Source organism: Prionailurus viverrinus, chromosome D2 (assembly GCF_022837055.1).
Source record: "Prionailurus viverrinus isolate Anna chromosome D2, UM_Priviv_1.0, whole genome shotgun sequence".
NCBI lineage: Eukaryota > Metazoa > Chordata > Mammalia > Carnivora > Felidae > Prionailurus > Prionailurus viverrinus.
In genome coordinates, this window is record NC_062571.1 from 59,683,483 (window position 1) to 59,710,914 (window position 27,432).

General features: G+C 45.3%; 2 protein-coding genes across 5 annotated transcripts in view; both read right to left on the bottom strand.

The window, feature by feature from the left end:
• SEC31B (SEC31 homolog B, COPII coat complex component) overlaps positions 1 to 19,093 on the bottom strand; it is a 40,886-nt gene extending 21,793 nt beyond the window's left edge. For 2 of the 4 annotated variants that reach the window (XM_047825381.1, XM_047825380.1), the window contains exons 1-10: positions 18,783 to 19,090; positions 15,851 to 15,937; positions 15,375 to 15,498; positions 8,385 to 8,580; positions 8,076 to 8,171; positions 7,002 to 7,145; positions 6,542 to 6,684; positions 5,380 to 5,479; positions 5,114 to 5,275; positions 4,472 to 4,606 (exon numbers count right to left, since the gene is read on the bottom strand). In XM_047825381.1, coding sequence (XP_047681337.1) covers positions 4,472 to 4,606; positions 5,114 to 5,275; positions 5,380 to 5,479; positions 6,542 to 6,684; positions 7,002 to 7,145; positions 8,076 to 8,171; positions 8,385 to 8,580; positions 15,375 to 15,498; positions 15,851 to 15,929 — 1,179 coding nt within the window. In that variant the 5' untranslated portion in view covers positions 15,930 to 15,937; positions 18,783 to 19,090. Of the gene's footprint in view, positions 1 to 4,471; positions 4,607 to 5,113; positions 5,276 to 5,379; positions 5,480 to 6,541; positions 6,685 to 7,001; positions 7,146 to 8,075; positions 8,172 to 8,384; positions 8,581 to 15,374; positions 15,499 to 15,850; positions 15,938 to 18,782 lie in introns of all 4 variants that reach the window. The other 2 variants (XM_047825384.1, XM_047825383.1) reach the window with 2 other exon arrangements.
• A 3,120-nt stretch (positions 19,094 to 22,213) lies between these two features.
• On the bottom strand, positions 22,214 to 27,430 carry NDUFB8 (NADH:ubiquinone oxidoreductase subunit B8). Its single transcript, XM_047826221.1, has 5 exons — positions 27,278 to 27,430; positions 26,894 to 27,020; positions 25,262 to 25,361; positions 24,671 to 24,826; positions 22,214 to 22,396 (listed from the first exon to the last, which is right to left on the bottom strand). The coding sequence occupies exons 1-5, from the start codon at positions 27,360 to 27,362 to the stop codon at positions 22,304 to 22,306; spliced, it is 561 nt and encodes a 186-aa protein (XP_047682177.1). The 5' UTR covers positions 27,363 to 27,430; the 3' UTR covers positions 22,214 to 22,303.
• Positions 27,431 to 27,432: the final 2 nt, after the last annotated feature.

Here is a 27,432-nt window from a genome sequence, read left to right on the forward strand (position 1 = left end):
AGTTAACACCTATTCTCTTGAAGGTGTTCCAAAAAATAGAAATGGAAGGAACACTTCCAAACTCTTCCTATGAAGTCAGAATTACCTTGATTCCAAAACCAGACAGAGACCCCACTAAAAAGAACTATAGACCAATTTCCCTGATGAACATGGATGCAAAAATCCTCAAAAAGATATTAGCCAACTGGATCCAACAATACATTAAAAAAAATTATTCACCACAACCAAGTGGGATTTATACATGGGATACAGGGCTGGTTCAATATCCGCAAAACAATCAACGTGATTCATCACATCAATAAAAGAAAGGACAAGAACCATATGATCCTCTCAATAGATGCAGAGAAAGCATTTGACAAAATACAGCATCCTTTCTTGATAAAAACCCTCAAGAAAGTAGGGATAGAAGAAGCATACCTCGAGATCATAAAAGCCATATATGAATGACCCAACACTAGTATCAACCTCAATTGGGGAAAAACTTTCCCCCTAAGGTCAGAAACAAGACAGAGATGTCCACTCTTGCCACTGTTATTCAACATAGTATTGGAAGTCTTAGCCTCTGCAATCAGACAACACAAAGAAATAAAAGGCATCCAAATCGGCCAGGAGGAGGTCAAACTTTCACTCTTCGCAGATGACATGATACTCTATATGGAACACCCAAAAGATTCCACCAAAAAAACTGCTAGAATTGATTCATGAATTCAGCAAAGTTGCAGGATATAAAATCAATGCATAGAAATCGGTTGTATTCCTATACACCAAAAATGAAGCGACAGAAAGAGAAATCAAGGGATCAATCCCATTTACAGTTGCACAAAAAAACATAAAATACCTAGGAATAAATCTAAGCAAAGAGGTGAAAAATCTATACACTGAAAACTATAGAAAGCTTATGAAAGAAATTGAAGAAGACACAAAGAAATGGAAAAAGATTCCATGCTCCTGGGTAGGAAGAACAAATATTGTTGAAATGTCGATACTACCCAAAACAATCTACATATTCAATGCAATCCTTATCAAAATAACACCAGCATTCTTCACAGAGCTAGAACAAACAACCCTAAAATTTGTATGGAACCAGAAAAGACCCCGAATAGCCAAAGTGATCGTGAAAAAGAAAACAAAAGCAGGAGGCATCACAATCCCAGACTTCAAGCTATACTACAAAGCTGTAATCATCAAGACAGTACGGTACTGGCACAAGAACAGACACTCAGATCAATGGAACAGAATAGAGAACCTAGAAATGGACCCACAAACGTATGGCCAACTAATCTTTGACAAAGCAGGAAAGAATATCCAATGGAGTAAAGACAGTCTCTTCAGCAAGTGGTGCTGGGAAACCTGGACAACAACATGAAGAAAAATGAACCTGGACCATTTTCTTACACCATACACAAAAATAAACTCAAAATGGATGAAAGACCTAAATGTAAGACAGGAAGCCATCAAAATCCTCGAGGAGAAAGCAGGCAAAAACCTCTTTGACCTTGGCCACAGCAACTTGTTACTTAACATGTCTCCAGAGGCAAGGGAAACAAAAGCAAAAATGAACTACTGGGACCTCATCAAAATAAAAAGCCTCTGCACAGCAAAGGAAATAATCAGCAAAACTAAAAGGCAACTGACAGAATGGGAGAAGATATTTGCAAATGACATATCAGATAAAGGGTTAGTATCCAAAATCTACAAAGAACTTATCAAACTCAACACCCAAAAAACAATCCAGTGAAGAAATGGGCGAAAGACACGAATAGACACTTCTCCAAAGAAGACATCCAAATAGCCATCCGACACATGAAAAAATGCTCCACATCATTCATCATCAGGGAAATACAAATCAAAACCACAGTGAGATACCACCTCACACCTGTCAGAATGGCTAACATTAACAACTCAGGCAACGACAGATGTTGGTGAGGATGCGGAGAAAGAGGATCTCTTTTGCATTGTTGATGGGAATGCAAGCTGGTGCAGCCACTCTGGAAAACAGTATGGAGGTTCCTCAAAAAACTAAAAACAGAACTACCCTACGACCCAGCAACTGCACTATCCAAGGGATTTATCCAAGGGATACAGGTGTGCTGTTTCGAAGGGACACATGCACCCTCATGTTTACAGCAGCACTATCAACAATAGCCAAAGTATGGAAAGAGCCCAAATGTCCACTGATGGATGAATGGATAAAGAAGATGTGGTGTGTATACACACACACACACACACACACACACACACACACACACACACACAATGGAGTATTACTTGGCAATCAAAAAGAATGAAATCTTGCCATTTGCAACTACGTAGATGGACCTGGAGGGTATTATGCTAACTGAAATTAGTCAGTCAGAGAAAGACAAAAATCATATGACTTCACTCATATGAAGACTTTAAGAGACAAAACAGATGAACACAAGGGAAGGGAAGCAAAAATAATATAAAAACAGGGAGGGCGACAAAACAGAAGAGACTCATAAATACGGAGAACAAACTGAGGGTTACTGGAGGGGTTGTGGGAGGGGGGATGGGCTAAATGGGTAAGGGTCATTAAGGAATCTACTCCTGAAATCATTGTTGCACTATATGCTAACTAATTTGGGTGTAAATTTTAAAAAATAAAAAATAAAACAAGTTAAAAAAAAAAAAAAGAATGCAGGCCTCTCCAGACAGACCCAGAAATACAGAGAACAAGCCAGTGGCCGCCAAAGGGGGGAAGGGTTAGGTGAGAGGCCAGGCAAATGGTTGAAGGGGAGTGGGAGGTACCTGTTTCTAGTTATGCAATGAATAAGTCATGGTACAGTATAGGAAATACAGCCAATGGTACTATAATAGCACTGTATGGTGACCCATGGTAGCTACACTTGTGAACGTAGCGGAATGTATAAATCTGCTGAATCGCTATGTTGTACTCCTGAAACTAATGTAACATTGTGTGTCAGCTATACTTCAATTAAAAAAGGCAGAGGGGTGCCTGGGTGGCTCAGGTGGTTAAGGGTCTGATTCTTGATCTCAGCTCAGGTCATGATCTCACAGTTCATGAGTTCAAGCCCCACATTAGGTTCTGAACTGATGGCACAGAGCCTGCTTGGGATTCTCTCTCTCCCCCTATCTCTGTCCCTTCCCTACTCTCTCTCTCTCTGTCTCTCTCAAAATAAATAAATAAAAACTTTAAAAAGAAAAGGTTTTAAATAAGTATTGGGGCTAATTCAGAGAAAATGAAACTCCTAGGCATTGTTGGAAATATTAAATTGTGCAGCTGCTGTGGAAAATGGTATGGTGAGTCCTCAACAATTAAACACAGAATTATCTCCTGAAATCAATAAACAAAACAAACGAAGAAATGTAGGTCTTTCAACATCAGAATTCTTCACCTCCCTGCCTCTTGAGTGTGTTGGCCTTGCCTCCACAATAAAACTGGTGGCTCTGCACAGAAGAATCACTTCTTCGATACATCTGTTTTTAAATGACACCTAATATTTAAATCATTAGGTTAACCTAGTGCTTTAGGGCCCTGCCTCTCCTCAGGCCAGCAGCAAGGGAATCACCTGGGAACTTACTGGAAATCAGAATCTTGGGTCCTACCCTAGACTAAAGGAACCAGAATCTGAATTTTAGTAAGATCTCCAGGTAATCTGTATGTGTATTAAAGTTTGAGAAGCACTTGCTTTAGGGATAAAAATGAACAAAATGTGGTCCCTATCCTCCAGGAGTCCATTACTTAGTAGGGTCTCCACCCGAGTATGTAAATAACCTTAGTCCAAGTAAAGTGTATCATTATAGGAGGATAAATCCTCAAAGTGAAGTCTGACAAGGGTTTAAAGATGGACATCATGGAGGGGGTGGTATTAAGCAAAAGAACGGTAGGATTCAATGGCTCAGGAGAGAAGTTGAAGGGCAGGGTACAGGCAAAAGCAGCAAAGCTGAGGAGTTATTTGTGGAACAGAAAGGAGTCATATATAACTGGAGCACATGAAACACATAAGAATAAGGGGGAATAAAAACTGGAAAGGTAAGTGCGGCCCTTTGTACATTTGGCCTTGAGTCCATAAGACAATGGGGGCCAAAGGTTTTGAGCAGAGGAGGGACAGGATGGAATCTACATTTTTTTCTTTCCTGCTTTGTATTCTAACCCTTACATGTCTGGACTCACTACCAGTCCAAACACGTAAGAGTTAGAGAAAGATCAGGTGGAATCTCAAGCAGTTCTCCATAACCGAGCAGTCTAAAGCGCTCAATTCCCTTTAGACAGGACCAGCACAGTACGCTAGGCGAAGGGGTAGAAAGGAAAGCTACAGTAACTCTGCCTGAGCATGAAGGTGGGACCTGATCTGAGACACAGGCAGTAGGAATGAATCTCCTACAGAACACAGCTCCGTGCTGGGCACGCAACAGGCTTCACAAACACATACACACATACAACCATGCACTACCCGCCCCCCCCGCCACACACACACACTACACTTACAGCAAATGAAACACCTGCTGGCCTTCTCATCCATTTGGGGGGTTTTTGTAGAGGAGGTATCAATGATGCTTGGGCCACTTGCTCTGGCACCTGCAATGGTGGGAGAGGCTGGCCTTTGCTGAAGGAAGAAGAGATCTGAGGGCAAAAGGACACCAACTTGAAGTGGTGCTGCATCTACAAGTTTGGGGGAAATCCGTGAAACATCCAATCTGGCCCACAAAGGCTAGACTCCCATTTTCTAGGGAACTGGTAGTGAGAGTAAAACTCCCATGCAGTAGGCTCTTGGAAAGCCTACTGTATCCAAGGTCTACAGTGGAGTGTAGACACAGAACAGATCTATAGGAGAAAGGGAGATAAGGCACTTCCAAAATAACGATTCCACCATAGAGGTCCAGTGTCCCTGAAATACCACAGAGAACATCCAAGAGCAAGCATCAAGGTGAAGGCCTCTTTTGTATTGTGGCAGAAATTGACATCCTCCCAGGAAGATGGGCACTAGAGCAAAGGTGCAGCCCTCCCAACCCAGGCCCCTGGCTTCCCAGTCTCCAATAGTCCCCACTTCTTCCCAGGCCATTCGTCCTTCTCTCTCCCCCAACATAGAGACAGCATTCCCTCCAGCATTCTCCACCAAGCCCTTCAAACCTTGTCAGCCTGTCTGATCTGCTGGACTTCCCAGCTCCTACCCATCACGGAGTACAAACTGATCCAGCCGTCGAAGGAGGCAGCAGAGAACACTGGAGGATCCCGAGGGCACCACTGCACATCAAAGCACCAGCTACTCTGTGTGGGTAGCTTATATACTACCTGTGAAGGAACCCAACCATTAGGGAAACCTTGACTTAGGTAAAACAATGCAGAACACACAGCTCATCTCCTCTCCCAGCATGCCCACAGAAAGGCCGGCCTACCTCACCACTCCCCAGGTTCCAGCACAAGATCTGGTTGTCCTTGGCACTACTGAGCAGCAGCTCAGGGTCAGCCTGGCTCCACGACACTGACAAGATCCCCCTAAAAAGGAAAGGAAAGAGGAACTAACATTTGTTGAATGCCCACTAGGAGTAGAGTGTCATACATATCTTGGATATATCTCATCCCTATAAAATGAGTGGCCTGATTTCATTTTACAAATGAGGAAAAGGAGGCTTTGAAAAATTAAGGAACCTTCAGCAGCCATATAGCCAGGACACGTCAAACCCCAGAGCCTGGGCACTATGCACTGTATCATTCTGCCTCTCACAGTTCCCTGCAGGATGGCCCGCTTCTCTTCCCTGACTGTAGAGTAGGGACTGTGAATCAGCATGAGTCACTCAAGCACCCATCCCTATGTGTGCTTTTTAGCCCATGTGAGGAGTGAGGATCTAACTCTTAAAAGTCCCCAAGAAGGCATAAAAGCAACATAGACCTTTAGTAAGAAAGAACAGTGTGGGGTTGTTTTCTCTGCTAGGGGCCTAAGAGTTACAGCTTCAGGGGCAGGCCTGTTCAGAGGATAAACAGGAGCCAAGGTTTTCTTACTGAAAAGTCTTAGGGGTGCCTGGGTGGCTTAGTCAGGTAAGCGTCTGACTCTCGGTTTTGGCTCAGGTCATAATCTTGTGGTTTGTGAGATCAAGCCCCATGTCAGGCTCTGTGCTGACAGTGTGGAGCTTTCTTGGGATTCTCTGTCTCCCTCTCTCTCTACCCTTCTCTCTCTCAAAATAAAGAAACTAAAAAAAAAAAAAAAAAAAAAAAAAAAGGAGAAGTCTTGGAGGAGATAACCTCACCACCTAAAGAGATTAACATTATCCTGGACTCTCCCAGGAGGACTAAACATTGGCTCCAAATATTTGTCATGACCCCATCCACACTCCAATTTCTGGAAGTTAAATGGAATCTCAGGTTCTTCTCCATAACCTTACCATCTCAAGAAACTTCTCTTTGTTGGGGCTAGAGCTAGGATTGGGAAACTGTTCACTGGGAATGGCTTTGAAGGCAGGGAGGATGTTTGGTAACTAAAGTGAGGCATTCACTGCCTCCTACCCAGGTCAGTTATGCCATACCGTCTGCCAAAAAAGTAGACAGAGTTTGAGATGTTACCTGCTGTGGCTCTCCAGCACCTTCAGGGGAGAGGAGGCAAAGCGCAAATCCCACAGCTGAATCACTGGAAGATGATCATCTTCTGAGCAGAGCACCAATTGGGTGGCTATCTCTGGGTGCCAGGCCAAGCCTGAGCTGTGCATCTGTGAACAAAGCAGACCCCAAAGGGTGATGTAACCTGACTCTTCTGATTATGAACCTTTTCCACCCAGTTGGAATAGGGCAGGTTTTGTGTCTCTTCTGTGTGATGACCATGAGTAAGTAATGAATATTAGAAGCCTCCAGATCAGCTCTGTTTAGTTTCCCTAAGCATTCACTCTCAACAGGAAATCTGATAAGAGGCTAAGTCTGCAAGTGTAGCAGCTGAAAGCAGAACCCTGGCCTGGGGAAGAACAGCTCCAAAGCCCAGGCATGAGGGAGAAGCCAGAGCCCAACCCTGCATTCTGCCTCCAGAACTCACCCTGTTGCTATGATCGCTGACTTTGATGATAGGTTCATTCTTTCTGAGATCCCACACAACTGCCTTGCCGCTGGGGTGAGCAGAAGCCAGAATGTGTTGAACCTGCCGGTTCCAAGCGAGTGCTTTGATGTCTTCTGGAGGCTGCTGTGGCAGGATGGGGGGAGGGGTGGAGGACAACTTGTCATCCCCTGGACCAAGAGACATTTGCTGTTCCACTGCTCCCAACCACCCACAGAAAGCCCAAGAGCAGACATGAGCTTCCCAAACCCAAATAGTATCAGGGAGCCGGGGGTTAAATTTTCTAGAGAGGATCCTTTGGGGGTACTGGTGTAGAAATTGAGAGAAGGGCAGGAACACTTGGATTTTACTCCTATCCCAAGTTGCTCCTGAGAGAATAAAGTCAAGATTTAAAACAGGCCTCTTATCTACGACAGAGAGAGGGGGAGAGGAGGAGGAAGAAAGGGAAACACAGACACATAAGACCCTCAGAGAAAATGAGGCAGAAAGAAAAGCCATTGCTATTTTTAGGGCACAGGGTACTATCAAATTTATACTTAACTTACCTCACGATACTGTAAGCATAAGACAGAGAAGAGCCAGGAAGCAAAAAGACAGACCCAGTTATAGACTGACAGGTAGGTACACTCAGAGACAGATATGCACAGGACCCCAACTGCATGGAGAACTAGATACAGAGGCAAAGCTGACCCACCTCACAAAAAGGACAAGAGTGTATCTGGGTGTCCTACTCTTAGCCCCACTTCCTGAGCTTAGGGTCCTACTCTACCCTGCCTGAGCTCTACTATGATAAATCGTACTCACACTTCTTTTCTCAGTGTCTCCCACTGCCCTTCTTCATCTTCCTTCCAGAAACCCTAGGACAGTTAATGACCACAAACCACCCCACCACACGCACACCCTCCCCTCCATTGCTGCTAATGGCTGGCTGGTAAAATGTGTTCGTTTGCGGAGCTTTATTGCCCTCCAGTGGTAAAGTCCAAAACCTGTGCTCTGGCTGCCTCCAGGATTCAAGACTCTCCCTGGGAAAATCAGCTGCCCTAGGAGCCTCCTTACCTGTGACTTGGATCCTGGGGTCATTGGCACATTTAGGTTATTCAAATCCCAAATGAAGATTTCAGAATCACTGGCCCCTGTGGCCAGGAGGTGGCCCTGTATGAAGAACAGGTCTTTGGAGAAACACCACCCCAGGAAGAAGTGAGAGCAGGAAAGGGGGAAAGAGGCCCACATGTGGGGTTTCCAAAGCCTCTCCCCTAACAGCCTGGGAAGGGCTCAGAGTTACAGACTGGAGGCCACAAGTGAATGTTTCCATACAGAATTGTTACTCCATGGCTTGGCCATGTCTGACCAACTGAAATGCAGTACCTGGAAAGGATTAAAGTCAAGGGCTCTGACAGCCCCCGTGTGCTTCTGCCTCTGGGCAATCACAGGCTCCTTCCCTGAAGACAGGATGTGGGTCACATTGTATAGAGTAAGCATGCCATTGTTCCCTCCGCCTGCAATAACCCCGGAGGCTTCCAGAAGCCCATTGCCAAAGCTCCCCCAGATCAGCTTGTAAAACCTACAAAGAGGAGAAACTGGCATCAGCACCAACTCAGAACCATGTTAATAGGCAGAGAGCAGGCATCTCTGTCAGCCTCTGCCATTATGCAGGCATCCCCACCCCAAGACAGGCCTGCCTTTCTCCCTCACTTACCAGACACACAATAGAGGTGTCCTCACTTTGGTCCTGCCCTTTCTCTGAAAAATATTCCATCTTTGTTACACTAGAAGTGAGGAGGCCAGGCTTTTTTTTCCCCCCTAAATTAACATTATTAGGGTTATATAGGGCCAGTGATACATATTTCAAATAAATTACTTCACTTAATCCTCACAACTCAAATAACAGTAACAACTAACACTTATTAAACAGTTCCTACGTATGAAGCATTGTTTTAAGTGCTTCACATGTATTCACTGATTTAATATTCAATAACTCTATAAGGTATTATTACTAACTCCATTTTCAATTGAGGAAACTGAGACACAGAAAATATATGAATTTCTGTATATACAGTTAGTAGTTTTATCCCTATTTGACACCTAGGAAGTGGTGGAATCAAGGTATAAAGTCTGGCCCATTTATTTTAGAGTCTGATCCCTTAACCATCATAAAAGACTGTATTCTGTTTAGAGGAAGATCCAAACTCTTCTGTACCTGACTAGAAGCAGGTTCCCTACACCAACAACTGTTGTCCTCTCTTCCCTCTCAAGCTGTAAGTGAGAAGGGACCCAAGGATCACTCCACCTTGTGTCTCTCCCATGTGACTAGCCCACTGGATGTGCTCTATGGCTGTAGCCGGCCAGCCCTAGAAACACAGAAGCAAAAAGAATAAACACATCTCTTGGGAAACACTTCTGGCTTTCTGGCCTGCATCTTACACAAAAGGAAAAGATGGATCCTGGGCCCCTGCAGAGTTAGGTCCTCTACAAAGCCCCTAGGGAAGCCATGTGAAATCCCCAAAGCCTTAAAGGTAGTCTTGTCCTCCATTTCACAGCTGCTAGCCAAGGGTATTTCCACAGCCCTTCGGGGAAGCCAGATTTCACATTGAATGATGTCATAAGATCCCTAACTGGAATGAAATGTTCCCACACCCTGGGAAACATCAGCCAAGAAACTGAGTGGGGTGATCAGGCAGGAACCTGTTTGACCAGTCATTAGGCAGCACCAACCTGTTAGAAGTGAAGAGTTGAACACCATTTGAGACCAGGTCAGAGCAGAGCTGACACAAACAGTGGCTCTAAAGGTACTGTCCAAAAGGCCATGTGTTCTAACATTGCACTGATCTCAATAGGGCAGAAGAACGTGTGCCACATTGGTTCAAGAGGCTGCCATGTCACCCTGGGGCTAGAGGTCAGTGTGGGCTGAGGGCAAGTCAACAAAATAACTAAAGAAACCCATAATAAGTCTCACAGGAACCAGAGGAGAATATGGCCAGTGAAAAACTCACATGGGGGTGCTAAATGTCACAGGAACGTCAGTATGATCACAGCACCTGGCATACAGACCAAAGACAAAGGCACCTGAGACCTCAAGGGGGAGTCACCAAAGAGTTAGAGAACAAGCCTAGTTAGTTTAGAGTGACCAAAATGCAGAACACAGAGTGTGACAAAATGATTTTCTTTCTGTAAGCATGTGGAAAGTACAGTCCTATGGTTAACCATTTCACTAGTGAGAGTGAGCCTAGAGTCCAAATAGGACATGAAAGAGAACATCTAGGAGAGTGAGAACGGCTAGGACAAGTTAAGCAAGGACCAGGACATGATCATTCAACAGACTCAAGGAATGTCAATCATCTCTGCTCTTCAAATGGTCAGGGAACAGTGTGTGTGTGTGTGTGTGTGTGTGTGTGTGTGTGTACGCACACATGTGCACGCAGAAAAAGAGTGCACGGAATGCAGGCAAATGCAACAAAATATTAACTACTGATAAATCTAGGTAAAAGTATATAATTGTTCATTGTACTATTCTACAACTTTCTATGTTTGAATAGTTTAAAAGTTAAAAAACAAGATGAAGGCCTTTGGCTTGAAAATAGGATTTCCAGAGATTAGAAGAGATTTAAAGAGATGGTATAGGAAGAGTTTGCATGGGATGATGGGAACTTTCAAAACATGAGAATACAGGTGCAATTCTCTGCTGAAGAGGTTCCCATGGAGATGGTGATAAGGGGCAGTATACAGCATCAAAGAAATACAGATTCTTGGGGCACCTGGGTGGCTCAGGGGGTTGACTGTCCGACTCTTGATTTTGGCTCAGGTCATGATCTGAAGGTCATGGGATCGAGCCCTGCATCGGGCTCCGCACTGAACAGGAAGCATGCTTAAGACTGTCTCCCCCTCTGCCCCTCTCCCTCACTTGCACTCTCTCTTTCTCTCTAAAATAAAAAAAGAAAAAGAAAAAAACAGATTCTTTACTTTCCTACTTAGACCTTGCAAAGCAGAATTTCCAGAGACAGGCCCTCAGAATCTACATTTTTAAAAAAATTTTTTGACATTTACTTATTATTGAGAGACAGAGAGAGACAGAGCATGAGCATAGGAGGGGCACAGAGAGGGGAGACACAGAATCTGAAGCAGGCTCCAGGCTCTGAGCTGTCTGCACAGAGCCCAACACGGGGCTCAAACTCACAAACCGCGAGATCATGACCTGAGCCAAAGTCAGACGCTTAACCTACTGAGCCACCCAGGCACCCCCAGAATCTACATTTTTAACAAGAGCCCCCAGGTGATTGTAACAAGCAAACAGGGTTGAGAACCCCTGTGTTGGATACATCAGATTGATACCAGCCTAGACCAGTAGGGGAAGACACTGAAATTCATAAAGAAAACCAGCCCTACGACCAGCCCATGGCTATGCTCCTGGCGGAGAGAAAAAGACAAGGTTAAAGAGAATAAATTGAGGCCTGAGAGATCAAAAGGCCCTCCTAGCTAAGCTCAGCTGAGGCCAAGCTTTAGCTAATTTATAACTAGGAATATGTGTTGTGTAAATTCTTTCTTCCATAATTTATGTACTTCTTTGTTTGGGATTTTGCTTTTATTTGCTTAGTAAGGTTCCTTTTTAAAAATAACCACCTCAGAGGGGGTCTGGGTGACTCAGTCAGTTAGGCAACTGACTCCTGATTTTGGCTCAGGTCATGATCTCACAGTTTGTGAGTTTAAGCCCCACACTGGGCTCTGCCCTGACAGTGCAGAGCCTGCCTGGGATTCTCTCTCTGCCCCTCCTCTGATCGCTTGCTATCAAAATAAATAAAATAAACATTAAAAAAATTCCAACCTCATGTTACTGAACTAAAGTGAAAACAAGCCAAACTAGCTGAGGGAATCCAAGTTTTCTTAAAAGTCAGAGCAGTGAAGGGACACCTAGGTGGCTCAGTTAGTTAAGTGTCTGACTTCGGCTCCAGTTATGATCTCACAGTTGGTGAGTTTGAGCCCCACATCGGGCTCTGTGCTGACAGCTCAGAGCCTGGAGCCTGCTTTGGATTCTGTGTCTCCCTCTCTCTCTGCCCGCCCCCCTGCTCATGCTCTGTCTTTCTCAATACACACACACACACACACACACACACACACACACACATTAAAAAAAAAGGTAGAGCAGTGAGGGCAGTGCTCAAGTTGGAGAATGAAGACAGTGAAGTGAAGCAGTGGCTGTCTGAGAGAACTTCTTTTCTGAAGCCTAATATGCACCAGCTAATACGTGCCCATGTATCCCAAATTTACAGCAGAGAAAAACAGGGCCAGAGAAGTTAAACAATGTGCCCAAGAGGATATTAGATGGCAGCGTTGGGATCTGAACCCAGGCCTATCCAACAACAAAGCCCACATTCTCTCCACTCTGTGATCTTGATGTAATCTCTAAGGAAGGCAAACCTTAGAAATGGGAAAACTAAGAAAAGTACACAAAGTGATCTTTTTCTGCTTGGTGTTGTTCCTTACACAGGCACCCAAAGAGAGGCCGCAGGGTTCCCCAAGTGGCCAGAACTACTATAAAGGTGCTGGAAGATAGATCACCTACTGTCTTCACATTACTAGAGAATAGGTCATACAGAGGTACAGAGACCACAAAAAGATCTAGACCCTCAGTGCAGACAGAGGGTGGAGTATTGCACATCGCACACTGGTCTCTGACCTCATTCAGCCACAGCAGCTAAGTCCTCGTTTCATTAAGACAATTCATAAACAACGTATTATTCTCCCCAAAACCTTTATTCTTGAGTGAGATTCATCTAACAAACCAAACATCACTTGCTTCAACGCACGTGCTAATCCATATTGATTCTGATGCATCCACTGGCTTTAATCCATTCCCTCTCTTCAGTCTATTTACAGCTTGAGGTGGTCCCTTATCCACCCCCACACCAGTGTTTCAGAGGACTTCTCTTTCAGTCAGGTATTTCTAAATACATAATATTTTCTGATGCCTCATGAATTGATATAAGGGGATCTTCAGGATTCAAATGTGGTTGAGGCATGCGTCTGGTGAAAAGGGCAGGCAAAGGATGGGGGAAGATTTTGAAAAGTATGTGTTAGGTAATAATGGGGAGACCCAAGGAAGCTTTCTTTAAAAAAAAAAAAAAAAGGAAAAAGAAAAGAGATTATGATACAAAAAAGGAAGAGAAGGAAACACTGAACATAATACCTGAATTTAGAGCTCAGTAGGTTCTTAGTCTTCTTGTACAACCTCTTCTTTATGTGTAAGTGAGGAAACCTACGACCTCCATTTGCACAAAGTCACCTATCTCTAGCCAAGGGTGCAACCCAATACAACTGTGCTTTCCACTAAACCACGCAAAAGATGGCACAGAAAAGAAAGAGGAAAGTATAAAGCAAAGAACAGGCAGCCCTCTCTCTACCTCGATCATCTTGGCCAATAGTTTGAGATGTGGATTTCTGAGTAAGTGACTGAACCCAGGCTGGAACAGAAAGAAGTGGGTGCCTTAGGCCCTTGGGTGTCTAAGATGATTTCTTCAACAACACCCTATAGATCTATGTCAAAGATAGTTCCTTAGGTCTTTGGAAATGCAACTCACTCTTTGCACACAATTATAGAGGTAGAAAAGAAAATAGAGATGACACACTATCAATAGTGTTAGCTGCACTATTTATTTTGGGTATAGCTCCCAATCTCTGCAGGATCAAACAGGGTATGAAGTGAAGTTTACAATTCCTGATTTGAGTACCAACATTTCAAAAAGGGTCCCTTCAGCCTAGTTGGCTGCAAAACAAACCGATCGTCACCTTTGAAAAGCTCTCAGGGCACTAACATTAACTGAAGAATAACTTTAACTAACTGAAATGGTGGATATGAGTGCTCAGTTTGGTAATCCAGACATTTCTAGCATCGCTCATTCATTTAACAGATAATCCTTAAGCATCAAATGCCAGGTGATGTTTTAGGAGTTAGAGATACAGCAGTGAATGAAACAGACAAAAATCTCTGCCCACAGGGATCTTAGGATTCAATTTCAAGGTTTCTTAAGCAACTATATTGTTTCTTTCTTAGGAACTATTAGCCCTAAGGAGCCACTACTGTGCTAAAACTGTTGCTTGGCTGACTGAGGATAGGAGCTCTTACCCATTGCCCCTCTTCTTAAGTCCAGGAGCATAAATGTTATTGAATTAGCTCCCCTCTTTCAGGAGCCCTTTCTGAAATGCTTGCTTAGAGGCTAAGAATATCTCATCATTATTGGTAAACCCTCTAGTGGCTGCTCTTCAAAGGGAAAGATACGGGAAATACAAAGATATAAAAAAACTGTAAAATAAAGGATACTGTCAGAAAGTGATATAGGGGCTCAAGAAAGGGAGAACAATAACTAACCTTTCATTATTAGGCTAACCCATGTAAAGAAAAAAGAGGGTACTTCTATCTAAATATCTTAATTTATCTCTCAGATGGACCAAAACATTCATAAGAGAATGCAAAGTTGCATTTTGACCAGTAATCTCTAAAGAGGGATGGACAAGATAATTCTCTGTAGGAAAAAGACTTATATTTTTAATCTATAAAATTATGGAAATGGTACTTTTTAATAGTAGAGTAATGCATGTATATTATTTATATTGCCTCTATAACTTGAGTATAGTGAATATTCACATTTTCCCCAGTGGTATGAAAATTTGGAGACCACTGCTTCAGACTGTAAGCCACATCTTTACAAAACCTATAAAAGAGAAGTTGAATAATCGAAAGAAGGTAGATTTTGGAATCAGACCTATGTGTAAATCCTAGCTTCCCAGAGTTTCGGTTCCCTCCTATGCAAAATGGGAATAATGGTATTTATTGCTCAGGCTCATTTTGAGGAATGAATAAGATATACAGAGTCCCTAGCATAGTGCCTGACCTGTATACATGTGCTCTGTGAATGCCGGTACTCAGGCCTGTAAGCCTGCCAGAGCCATGAAATCCAGGAGTACCCAATCAGTGCCTAACCACAATGAGGAGAGGCTCATTCATTCTCCTCCCATTGGCAGAAAAGGAGATATTGTGTAAGGTTATCTTCACAAGAGCCAAGGGAGGAAGAAGCCAACATCTCTGGGCTCAGAGAGAGATCAGGCACGTATGGGTGATCCAGGCTTGGGTGAGGAGTCTCTAACACACGACTCTGCCTGGTGCCGCTGCTGACCAAAAAAGTGAGAGTGGGTGTTTTTAAAATCCTTTGGTAAAATAAACCCAGAGTTAACTTCTCCCCAACTTGGTGAAGGTCCTTCACCTAATAGATATCCTTATGAGCCTTGAGAAGCACACCTTGCTCCCAGAATTCCTCAGTCTACATCAGGAGCTGCCCTGCACACACATCAACAATTCAGACATGGTACCTGCTGGAGGCAGAAAGGACTCCCTTGCGTTTCAAGTCCAAGGAGGGGTCCCTGAAATCAACCTCAAAGATTTCCAAGGTGCCATTTGTGCTAAAGGAGGCATCTAACTGCTGGGCAGATGTTCCTAGGCACAAGAAAAGTTAGGAAGAGGCGGCATATAAGCAAAAATACATGGATGGATTTGGGGTATAAATGGTTAGGGAGAGGCAGCGGAACAGGAGAGGATGGGGTATATCCTTTTTCAAGTGGTAACTCCAAAGAAAGCAAGAAAACAGGAGGTGCTCAAGCTTGAACCATAATTCAAGGCTGCCCCTAGGTACCCCAAACACCTAATGTCCCCTTGCTTATCCTGCAAGCGAACCCCACCTTTTCATGACTCTAAAGCTTTCTCTGAAGCTCAATAAAGAATTCTGAATATTAAGTTTCCCCTTGACCTATGTACTTCCAGTGGATCCTAGTCCACAGTATCATCATACCTGTAGCGAGATACACAGGGCACTGGCTGGCTGGGCTCCACACTTGGACAGCAGGCCGTTCAAGCTCCTTTAGCTTCATGGTCCGTCCTGTAGGTGGCAGAAAACTGACATAACCCTCAGCTTACTAAAAATAGAAATCAGCAAGCTTAAGGGCCAGATCTAGGAAGCACCTGTGGACACGAGTCCTTGTTTCTCTCTCCCCACCATGGAATGGGGGCATTTCAGGGCAATACCGGGTGACACACGCATGACCATCTGTAGATCTGCAAGGACAGTTCACTTACCCAATTACTAAAATCTAATGCTTTAACCCCAAAAAGATATTTAAACACACTGGTTGCCACAGGCCCAATGGTGATGATAACCATCAAATTGGATAACCTCTCAGTGACCTCATCCATTCCCTTGGCTTTTCATCCGTATGCTGATGATCCCTAAATTCATACCACCAACACAAATTTCTCAACTCTGAGCGCCAAGTTCTTATATGTAACTGCTCATCAAACATTTCTATTTGGGGGGCGCCTGGGTGGCACAGTCGGTTAAGCGTCCGACTTCAGCCAGGTCACGATCTCACAGTCCGTGAGTTCGAGCCCCGCGGCAGGCTCTGGGCTGATGGCTCGGAGCCTGGAGCCTGTTTCCGATTCTGTGTCTCCCTCTCTCTCTGCGCCTCCCCCGTTCATGCTCTGTCTCTCTCTGTCCCAAAAATAAATAAAAACGTTGGAAAAAAAAATTAAAAAAAAATTTCTATTTGGATATAGCAAAGATAACCTAAGTCAGTCTGTCGAAAACGGAATTCTCCATTCTACCACCTCCTTCCCCTAAATCTGTTCCTTCTCCATTTTTCTTCATCTCAGTATATGGTATCACTATCCCCCCAACTGAAAGTCACCCTCAATTCCTTCTTGTCCCTTATTCCCTTCTAATTCGTCATTAAGGCTTCCTGATTTCACCCCCAAAATGTCTCTTAACCTGTTTACTTTTCTCTAGCTCCACCACCACCATTCTATCTGAAGACACCATCATCTCTCACCTGCATTACTGCGATAATCTTCCAAATGGTTATCTTTATTCTACCATCACCCAATTAACTCTTTACATAGCAGCAGAAGTGAACTTTTAAAATAAAAAAATATATAGAATTTTGGCATTCCATGCTTCAAATCTTCCAATGACTTCTATTGCACTCAAAACAAAATTGCACTCAAACCCCTTATGACCCTGCTTAAAGGCTCATCCTTCCACTTCAACCTCGTCTCTTGCTACTTTCCCCCTCTATTCATTACACTGCAGCCACATTTTTTTTTCCCTTTCTTTCATCTCCTGGCTTTTTATTACCTCAGAGCTTTTGTAAACTCTGTTTCCGATACTTTAAATGTTCTCCCTTTCATTCTCTGCATGACTGGCTCCTTTTCACATCTTTCTGGGCTAAGTGTCTCACCCCGTCAGGGAGGTGAGCCACCCAACCAAAATCAGTCTCAATTTTTTTTCTCCTTGGTAACTTATTATGTGTCTATTTACATTTATATTGTTGGTCTCAACCACCAATAAGTAAACTCCAGGAGAGCTTGTACTGTGTCTGCTTTGTTCACCATGTTATAACTAACTAGTGCCAGAACAATGTCTGGCATAGAGTAAAGTGCTTGATAATATGTTTAATGAATGTAGACATCCATGTTAATTCTGTGGCTTCCAATACAATTCTAACACATATTCAAAGTGCCATCCCTACAGGCTTGCAAAGTGGCAGAAAAGTTTTTGGTTTTGTTTTGTATTGTTTTTAATGTAACACTGAACTTGAGGGAAGAAACTTGGGACCCATTGTAAACTGCTTAAGGAAACCACCGTCAGGTTAGTCGCAACCTACAAAAATAGTAGGTAGTATTCCTCAACCTCTAATGTACTTTCCAGCCTGAAGACAGTTGTTTTTTTTTTTTAATTTTTTTTTCAACGTTTATTTATTTTTGGGACAGAGAGAGACAGAGCATGAACGGGGGAGGGGCAGAGAGAGAGGGAGACACAGAATCGGAAACAGGCTCCAGGCTCCGAGCCATCAGCCCAGAGCCTGCCGCGGGGCTCGAACTCCCGGACCGCGAGATCGTGACCTGGCTGAAGTCGGACGCTTAACCGACTGCGCCACCCAGGCGCCCCAGCCTGAAGAGAGTTTAAAGCTGCCAATTCAGCCAAGATTCTCAGCCAAGACCCTCTTTAGAGGGGGCCTCTAAAGGCTTGAGGCAACACCAGGTAACTTCGGACTCGCTGCGCATCATATTATACAGTCACCACTGCCACCTGCTGGTCAAAGCCGTTTTCCCGTTTGTGGGGAAAGCCCTTGACAGAAGTAGGAGCTGCGTTCAGCCCTGCGCATTTGACGGGCAAATCTCACTTCTCATAACGGTTCTGTGCAACAGGTACTATTATTATATACATTTCACCGGGAAGAAAACTGGCTGGGGCCGAGATATGAACCCCACTGAGCCTCCATAGCTCAGTGCTTTTAACCATGATATTAGTTCAAACTCAACTCCAGATGAGGTGTTAAATCCCCGACGGCCTAGAAACTGGGAAGATGGGCTGTTAATCTACATTCAACCAAGAGCCGAACAGACTCCCGCGGTGATGGAGGGCGCCAGCGACCCTCCGCAGCCGAGGCCCTGCGGGGGCGGTGAGCACAGCTTCCCTCCAGGCTAGGCTAAGCCGGGGTCCGGGGAGCACGGGAGAAGGTGCGAGGGCAGCGCTGAAGGGAGACAGACCCTCGTGGGGCTGCAGCACCCCGGCGGGGCCGGGAGAGCGGAGCCGGGTCCAATCCGAGGGCGAGCGCGGTGGCGCCCGAGAGGCGCGGACCGGGGTCTCCGCGGGGGACGAGGTCCCTCCGGCGCTCTCCCTACGGTGGAGCGGCGCCCCGGGCCCCAGAGAGGCGGGGAAAACCCACCTGCGCGGAGAGCCCGGGTCACGGCAGCGCGGCGCAGCCACAGCAGGTCTCCTCCGAGGGCCTGTGGGCTCAGCTGGGCGCTGCGGACGGCGGCTGCCGAGGGCCAAAAGTAGTCCTGGAGGCCGAGCACTGCCGCCCGCACGCGCCGCGAAGCGCCGGCGGAGCAGCGGAGAGGATGGAATAGGATTCTGGCTCTGCAGGCTCCCTCACCTTCGCCGATTGCGCGGTTCTGCCGCAGAGGGTCAGATCCTGCGACCGCTAAGTTCTGGCCTATTCAGTTAGAGCCAGGCTCGGGGAACAGCCCCTGAAAAGGGAAGATACTAATTCATTATTTGTTATGATGGTGAAGACCTGGTACTAACTAGTTCCAGAAGCTCTCAGTGGAATCCTAATTGAAAAGGTAAATAGCAATCAAGGCCATAAACAGCGGTGACGCACTACAGCCCACCAACAACTGATGCCGAAAAGCTGTTGGCTGAACGAATTAAGGGCTATAGGCATGCAGAGGCCTAGGTACTGCAGACCAGGGGCTTCCTGGAGTATTTCAGGGACGCAAGACGGGTGTCATACCTTGCAGCGGCAAGATAGGTGGTGTCTCAGAAAGGAGGAAGGGCCCAACTGGCTAGTAGGCACGCTGGCATTTCCCACACCATGAATGAAAGAGGCGGGAAACAGATTGGGAATACCAATTCAACTCTGCAGGTAATTGGGGGTTAGTTAAAATTATGGGTAGGGATGCAATAAGATGAATAGTGTGTGTGTGTGTGTGTGTGTGTGTGTGTGTGTGTGTGTGTGTGTTTAATGTTTATTATGTGATTAAGAGACAGCAAGCAGGGGAGGGGCAGAGACAGAGGGAGACACAGAATCCGAAGCAGGCTCCAGGCTCTGAGCTGCCAGCCCAGAGCCGAGGCGGGACTCAAATCCACAGACCGCGAGATCATGACCTGAGCTGAAGTCCCCGCCTAACGGACTGAGCCACCCAGGTGCCCCTGAAAATTGTATTTTAAGACAAGCAATATGGATCCCTTTAGAGAGAGACCAGAGCTGAAGGCAGGGACTCAAATTAGAAGACTAATAGAACAGTCCAGGTACCAGGTGATGAAAGCCTGGATTAACATAGTAGCAATGATTGTAAAGGAAAACTGGACAGGCTCTTGTGAGTGATGAAGTTAAAGAGCTGAAGAGGGAGGTGAAAAAATCAGATGGATTTTTTATGTTGACTGAGGGAATTATGGCATTTCCAAATAAAAATATTCTACCAGCAGTTGAAGATCTTAGACCTAAGTTATTTGATTCAAAACTTTGGCTTAATGCAGAAACTCCACTGTATTTTTGCCTCCAAAGATGGTGAGTCAGTTCCATTATTTTACAATGGAGCCTCAAGTCACTGTGATACAAGTCTAGATTTCCTTTTTGTGGGGATTAGAGGGTTTTGAAGTCCAGATGTTAGACAATTTAGGGTATTGTCTGTGCCTGCCCACTCTTTGTGCATACTAAGTATTTCTTGAACATGTTAGGCACCTCAACAGTGGATGAAACCCGAGGGCAAGTAAATAGGGTGGAAAACTGAACCTTAGACAACACCTCAAACTAGGGAATGAGGCAAAAGCGTCACTGATGGGGACACTCCGAAAAATTTTAACCAAAAGCAGGTCACAGCTGCAAGCAGGTCAGAATTAAAAAAAAAAAAAAAATGGTGCACTCTTTTCTCTCAACTTAGCTCTTAATTCTTTTCACTTTGTTTTGTAACTCCCAGTCTTAGCTTCTATACTTGAAGGCAACTATTTTTGTCCTGTTCAATTTTATAGCCCCAGGGCCTATCAATGTCTGATATATATATTAGACACACAGACATTTGTTACATATATTACCAAAGGCAACAGAGGACAGAGAATGAAGACAGATAAAAAGCCAGTGGAAACCCTCAAGTAGTGGCATTTTATTATAAGTACCCATCCTCTGGTCTCATAAAAGTCTCTTTAGGGGTGCCTGGGTGGCTCCATCAGTTAAGCATCCAACTTCGGCTCAGGTCATGATCTTGAAGTTCGGGAGTTCAAACCCCGTGTTGGGCTCTGCACAGACAGCTCAGAGCCTGGCGCCTGCTTTGAATACAGTCTCCCTCTCTCTGCTCCTCCCCTGCTTCTGCTCTCTCTCAAAAATAAACATTTAAAAAAAAACTATTAAAAACAAATCCCTGGGGCGCCTGGGTGGCGCAGTCGGTTGGGCGTCCGACTTCAGCCAGGTCACGATCTCGCGGTCTGGGAGTTCGAGCCCCGCGTCGGGCTCTGGGCTGATGGCTCAGAGCCTGGAGCCTGTTTCCGATCCTGTGTGTCCCTCTCTCTCTGTCCCTCCCCCGTTCATGCCCTGTCTCTCTCTGTCCCAAAAATAAATAAACGTTGAAAAAAAAAATTTAAAAAAAAAAAAAAAAACAAATCCCTCTTTCACTTCCTGGACAACCACTAAAGGTCTGGTAATTTGGATGGACTTGCTTTCATAGGTCATATTGAAAGTGGTTTTTTTTTTTTCCCTATGGGACAGGTTTTCAGGCAGTGTAATTTTAAGAAAATGTCTCCAAAGGGACAAAAAGAAAATGAGTTGTTTCACTTAACAGATGCATCGAGATAGACCCTCAAAAACCAGAGCAAAAGCCATGCATAGGTTCAGAATAACTCACTGAACTACCCTCTAATTCATAAATGTAGGATTCAGAAGTTGCTTTGGAACAAGGAATACTTGTGTGTACTCTTACAACAGAAATGACATTAGAGACAGTCACAGCCTCAGGTGAGTTCAAAAACACCTATTTATCCTATAACATACTTGAAACATGTTAAAGTGTACTTTTTAGGGGCGCCTGGGTGGCTCAGTCTTGGTTTTGACTCAGGTCATGATCTCATGGCTTCGTGGGTTTGAGCCCCACATCGGGCTCTGTGCTAGCAGCACAGAGCCTGCTTGGGATTCTCTCTCCCTCTCTAGCTGCCCTTCCCCCACTCATGCTGTCTCCGTCTCTCTCAAAATAAATAAATAGGCTTAAAAAAAATTTTTTTTAAGTGCACTTTTTCCAAAAAAAAAAAAACAAAAAACAAAAAAAACAAAACAAAAACCCTAACCGTTATAAAAAGGTTTCTTATGGAAAATATATCTTGTTCCAACTTGGGAAGTCAGGAACATATCTTCCTTTTTCTTCAACCCTGTAAATGGGCAAAGAAGCTACCCTTACCACCTACTGCACAACTGAAACCCTCAAATACCTTCACAGCCCCAGCAAAATTAACAAAGTACCATTTTCTTGTGCTTAACTCCCCCTACCCTCCCATCTTTCTAATCTCAGAGTGGGTAGGGGGTGGGAACAGATAGCAGGCAGAAAAAAAGGAAAGGAAAAGGATGAGGTCCTCATGGCAGTGGCTATTCCCGGGGAAATGAGGCACAGATACCACAGCACTTCGTTTTATTAGGGATTTCATTAAGGTTAAATCTCTAGAAATGAGGAAGTCAGGGGACACAAAGCCGATGAAGCCATCTCAGATCTCATAATGAACCACCGGCTCAGGCTCTTTGGTGGGATCGCCGCCTCTTTCCAGGTACAGATTGTTATAAGGATACTGCTTTGGCCCCTGAGGAAAAAACACAGGTCAGCAAGATAGCATACATCCAGCCAATACCTGGCTACACCCCACTCTGAGTTAACAATCACACATGGTAAATGGGTATGAGGTGGCCTCTGGTCGGACCCAGCTGGGCTAGAACAGCAGGAACACTGCTCCTCTTCCCTACTCAGCCCAAGGCAGACAGAAAGCCTAGATTGTAAAAGAGGTGGTGCCTACACTGTGTGTGTGTGTGTGTGTGTGTGTGTGTGTGTGTGAGAGAGAGAGAGAGAGAGAGAGAGAGAGAGAGAGAGTGTCGGGGGAGAGAGGGAGAGAGAGGGAGAGAGAGAAAAGGAAGGAGGGAGGAAGGGAGAGCGCTTTCTAAATGAGACGATGCATCCATCCATCCCACTCTCTCCTGGGGTCGAGACAGACTCAATCTCCTTTAAGTCACTCAGCCTCTAATGGTTCCACCACTAAAGTGGCCTAGCAAATGAGGCGTGCAGGAGCAGCGGTGGGGGAAAGCACAGAGGAGACACGGCTGGGACGTGCTTTAGGGGCTGCTGGCTTTACCAACAAACAGCTGTCAGGGAACACAGCTCAAGGGGAGGAGAAAAGGGTGATGTGCTTACAGAACTGAAAAATGGAAGAGCCACACTGTGTTTCTTGCTCTCCTGAAGAGAAGTTAGTGCTCACACTAGCCCTACGTGCACTCTCCAGCCTGGAGCCCCTGGGGCTTGGTAGGAAGGCTCGTGTCAGTGCACACAGACACGCCAGCTACCATCAGGACATCGATGATCTCTGCAGAGGTAGCACCAAGCAGCCAACTGCAAACACGACAGTCTTCCTGCTTTCAGTTCCTTCCCGGACAATCTACCCTGTAGACTACTCCCAGATCAATCATCCTAAACTCCTAGCCTTCATTAGATTATGTCATTTTTCTGTTCAAAAAACCCAACACAGTTCGGTGCTGACTAGAGGAAGTCCAGGTCATCACTGGGTCCCCAACCCCTAGCCCAACCTGTACGTGGAACATAGTAGGGTCTTAATAAATATTTGTTGAATTCATGTCTTACTATGCCACTAGTCTTACTATTAATGCCATTGATGTCTTACTATGCCACGAAGCCCAAATCCCTAGCCATGCAATAAAAGCATCCCAACCTAACTGATCAGCTCACCTCACAATATTTTTTTTAAGATGGCAATTTCCATACCTAATTTCTGAAATCATCAGAATAACCTGGGAACTTGTTAAATATTGATTTTAGAACCCCACCATGGAGCTACTGAATTAGGCTCTCCAGGAATCTGAATTTTTAGCAGCTCTCTAAGTAACCAATACAGCTGGTTATTCTAGGAATATTTTATATGCCTATTCCATTCCAGCTAACTCACTCTCTTCTTCATTCTATTTTGTCCTGCCCCAAATGTTCTCTCCAACTTCTCCCCACCATCCAAAGTCTATACATATTTTTAGTATTTAGCACCATCCTTCTTTTTAACAGCATCTCACACGTCTTAACACACACATTCACTATTTACATATATACACTAAAACTGCCAAATTCCTCTATCTCTGTTCAAATGTTGCTCACCATTTGCTTATCCAAATTAAACTCCCATAAAGCTAGACAGCATATTTTCTGTCCTTTACACTCTCCAAAATAAAATGGTCCATGCTTGTAGTAAATATTTAATTGCTTCCAGCACCCTAAGGGAACTGCCCTTCACGCCACCAGCAGAAGATAGGTTTCAGCTCTAGATTCCTTGACTCTACCTTGAAAGATCACTTGCTACAACATAATTAGTGAGTAGAGCCCCCAAATGGCAACTCTAGAAGACTAGTTGAGAGGCGCCTGGGTGGCTCAGTCAATTGAGTGTCTGACTCTTGGTTTTGGCTCAGGTCATGATCTCATGGTTTGTGAGATCGAGCCCTGCGTCGGTCGGGCAGCACAGAGCCTGCTTGGGATTCCCTCCCTCCTCTCTCTCTATCCCTCCCTCAATATAAATAAAGAAATTTATTCGTTGCTCTCTCAAAATAAACACTTATAGAAGACGAGTTGACTTCCACATTCTCATTCCTCACCTAGTCCTAAACCGTTTCTTCTCTCTTAGGCTGATCCAAGATGTGTGCAGGGAGCAGTGCTCTGACTCTGGTGCCAGGCCAATGAGTCAGGCCCTCCACAGGCCTTACCAGGAAGACAGGCTTGGTCTTGGCTGGATCCCTACTCTACAGACTTCACTCCCTCAGGAAACAGGGCTAAGCAAATGTGCCTCCGGGGACACTTCTCAGATACTCACCACAGGCTGGTAGGTGGGGTAAGTCTCCCCAACCCAAAACATGAACAGCATGAAGGCCACGAAGCCGAAGAGGTGCTTACACATGAGATTCCAGGAAACAGGTGTAGGGGATGTGTCCACACGGTTCCTGATATACATGTCAAGGTCCCAGTGCATCTGAGGCAGAAAAGCAGATAAATACCACATACTGCTCTTCCTGCAAATGGCAGGCAGTCTGCAAAAGGGTGATCAGAGCCTGATATAAAGTTCAATAAAAGCATTCTATTGCCTCAGGACAATACTCTGAGAATCAAGTGTGAGCTACTCTAGCATATAGGACTAGGTGCTGGCTTAGCTCTAGGTTCTGCTGACTAAAGACAGCTCAATCATGGAAGTTCACAATTTTAAAAGTACATAGTTCTGATTATTTCCAGAAGTCCCGTTCCATGTACCACACATGGAACCTCAGATCTCAGATCACTGGACCTTGCTTCCTTGGGCAGAAAGCCTTAATGTTATTTAGACAGCAAAGTGCCATTTAGACTAAAGAAAGAATCCTCAGGAAGATTTAGGGAGAAGGAAGGAAGGTCAAATGGGATATGGATTTCTCACCGGCTCACCCCAGTTCAACCTCAGGTCTTGGTGGTCCCAGTCATACCATGGATCCCTCTCCTGCTGTGAGCGGTCAGGGAGCTTTGGGTAGTCCCCATATCTGGAGAGACAGAAAAACTTCTGGAAGGGGCTCTGAGCAGCCTCACTCAGAAAACTCAAAGTCCCCTCATGTTAGAGATAAGAACCCAAGTGACAGAAAAAATTGCTTCACCTAAGGACAGAGGAAACCACTTTCAAATCAGTATCTCAATTTATAGTCACTAAGCACAAAACTAACCACAAAAGTCCAAAGTGTAAGTAAAACTTCATGTCAAACTGTGGTTTTTATTTTACCTTTTTAAAGTTTATTTATTTGAGAGTGCACAAGGGAAGGAGAGGCAGAGAGAGAGAGAGAGAGAGGGAGGGAGGGAGGGAGGGAGAGAGGGAGAGAGATAGAGAGAATATCCCAAGCCAAATTCCCCCTCCTCCCCCATCCCAGTGAGGGCTTGAACCCACAAACCGTGAGATCATGATCTGAGCAGAAACCAAGAGTCAGACTCAACGACTGAGCCACCCAGACACCCCTATGTCAAACTCTGCAACATTATAACATATATGCTTGTCCCCCTCTTTCAAAAACAACAAAAAGTCATGCAATGTTATAATGTCAGAGCTGGAAGGGAATTTAGCAATCAATCACTCTGATTCCCTCATTAGACAGAAAATAAAACTGTAGTTTAGTCTGAACCCAAGGTCACCCAGCTAATTGGAATACAAACAAAAGGGGTTCAGATTAGAAAAGCTTTCTCTTCATGGCAACTGTGCTCCCAACCACCAAGTTAGCATACATCTCCATGTCTCAAACACCTCATGGGATTTCCTGCTAAGCTGGGTTTTCCCCCAACGAATCCAGTTTCAGCTTATACAGACTGCTACCAATGCTACTCTTGTCTGCAACAAAATAAGAGGCATAGGAAATGATGACAACTAGTCATGTGTCACAGAAAATGATTGGAAAACAAGAAGAAGAATAGGAGCTGCTAAAACCACTAGTGAAAGAGCGATGCTAGGAAAGAAAATGAGGGTGATGGTAATCGCTCCAGATAATTAACCATGGGGATGTTATTTAAAGGGGGGGGGGGATTGGCGTAGGGGAGTTGGCTGCTTAATCCGCTTGACAGTGACTACAATTTCCACAGCCCTAATAGCAAAGGTATTTTTTACAAGAAAGATATACACACGAATATAGAGTACTCCATCTACAAATACGGCTCTCAAGACAGGAGTCCAGCTCCAGCCTGATCACGTGTCTGCATGACAGCACCTGAGCCCAGCAGATGCTCAATCTAAATGAAACCTTGCGCTCTGGATGAAGCCAAGGAAAGTTCCTGCTATTCAGGGGTCCTCAAGGGAGCTATTAAAATACCGGCTTCCTCATTTGAGGAAACAGCCTGAGCCAAGGAGAAAATTGAAGTCCTCTAGGCTGCAGCTGCTCACCCATCACCTCCCACCTCCCTCCACCGAGAAAAGCACCCACACCACTGACTCTGAGGGATCACGAGAAGGTTCAGGGAAAATGGTCAGAGTGGAGCCACGCAACGGAGCTGGCCATCTCCCATCACTACCCGGCTGCGAGCAGACTCTGCATCTCACCCCATGCCATCATCAGGGTACGGTTGGTAGTCTTCTACTCGCATATTATACTTCTTGGCGGCGGCGGCCCGTTCTTCTGGGGTCTTGGGATAGGGCCCCGGGAGCATGTCCTTGGTAACGTGCGAAGCTGGAGAGCAGAAAGGGGCGGGTCAGAAAAGACCTGGTCCCTCCGGCCGCCCCGAAGGCTTCAAGCTGCGGAGGCTGCTGCGGCCCGGGCTTCAAAGGACCAGGTGAGACTTGACCCCTTTCTGTGTGGATATACCTCCGCCCCCTTGCCGGACACGGCCACTGCAGTATCCGCGATACCCACCCCCCCCCAACCCTCGACACACCAAACCTCAGGCATCCCCTTCCCACATTGCGGACTCGCCCGTTTTGGCGAACCTGTCCGTGCACCCAACGGCACCACGGTCCGGGCTGCCCTTTGCAGCCATCGAACTCCCAGGACCCGCGCCCTGGCCGCCGCCATCTTCACCTTCCTCCAGTTTCACTCTGCACATGCGCAAAGGCTTTGTCACGGCGGCTGAGCCGGGTCAAAC

Coding starts and splice junctions, on each gene's coding strand:
- NDUFB8 (XM_047826221.1), bottom strand. CDS start 27,362: ATGGCGGCGGCCAGGGCGCGGGTCCTGGGAGTTCGATGGCTGCAAAGG. Junction 25,362..26,893: donor TACCCTGATGATGGCATGGG/GTGAGATGCAGA, acceptor CTGTCTCTCCAG/ATATGGGGACTACCCAAAGC. Junction 24,827..25,261: donor GGTTGAACTGGGGTGAGCCG/GTGAGAAATCCA, acceptor TTTCTGCCTCAG/ATGCACTGGGACCTTGACAT.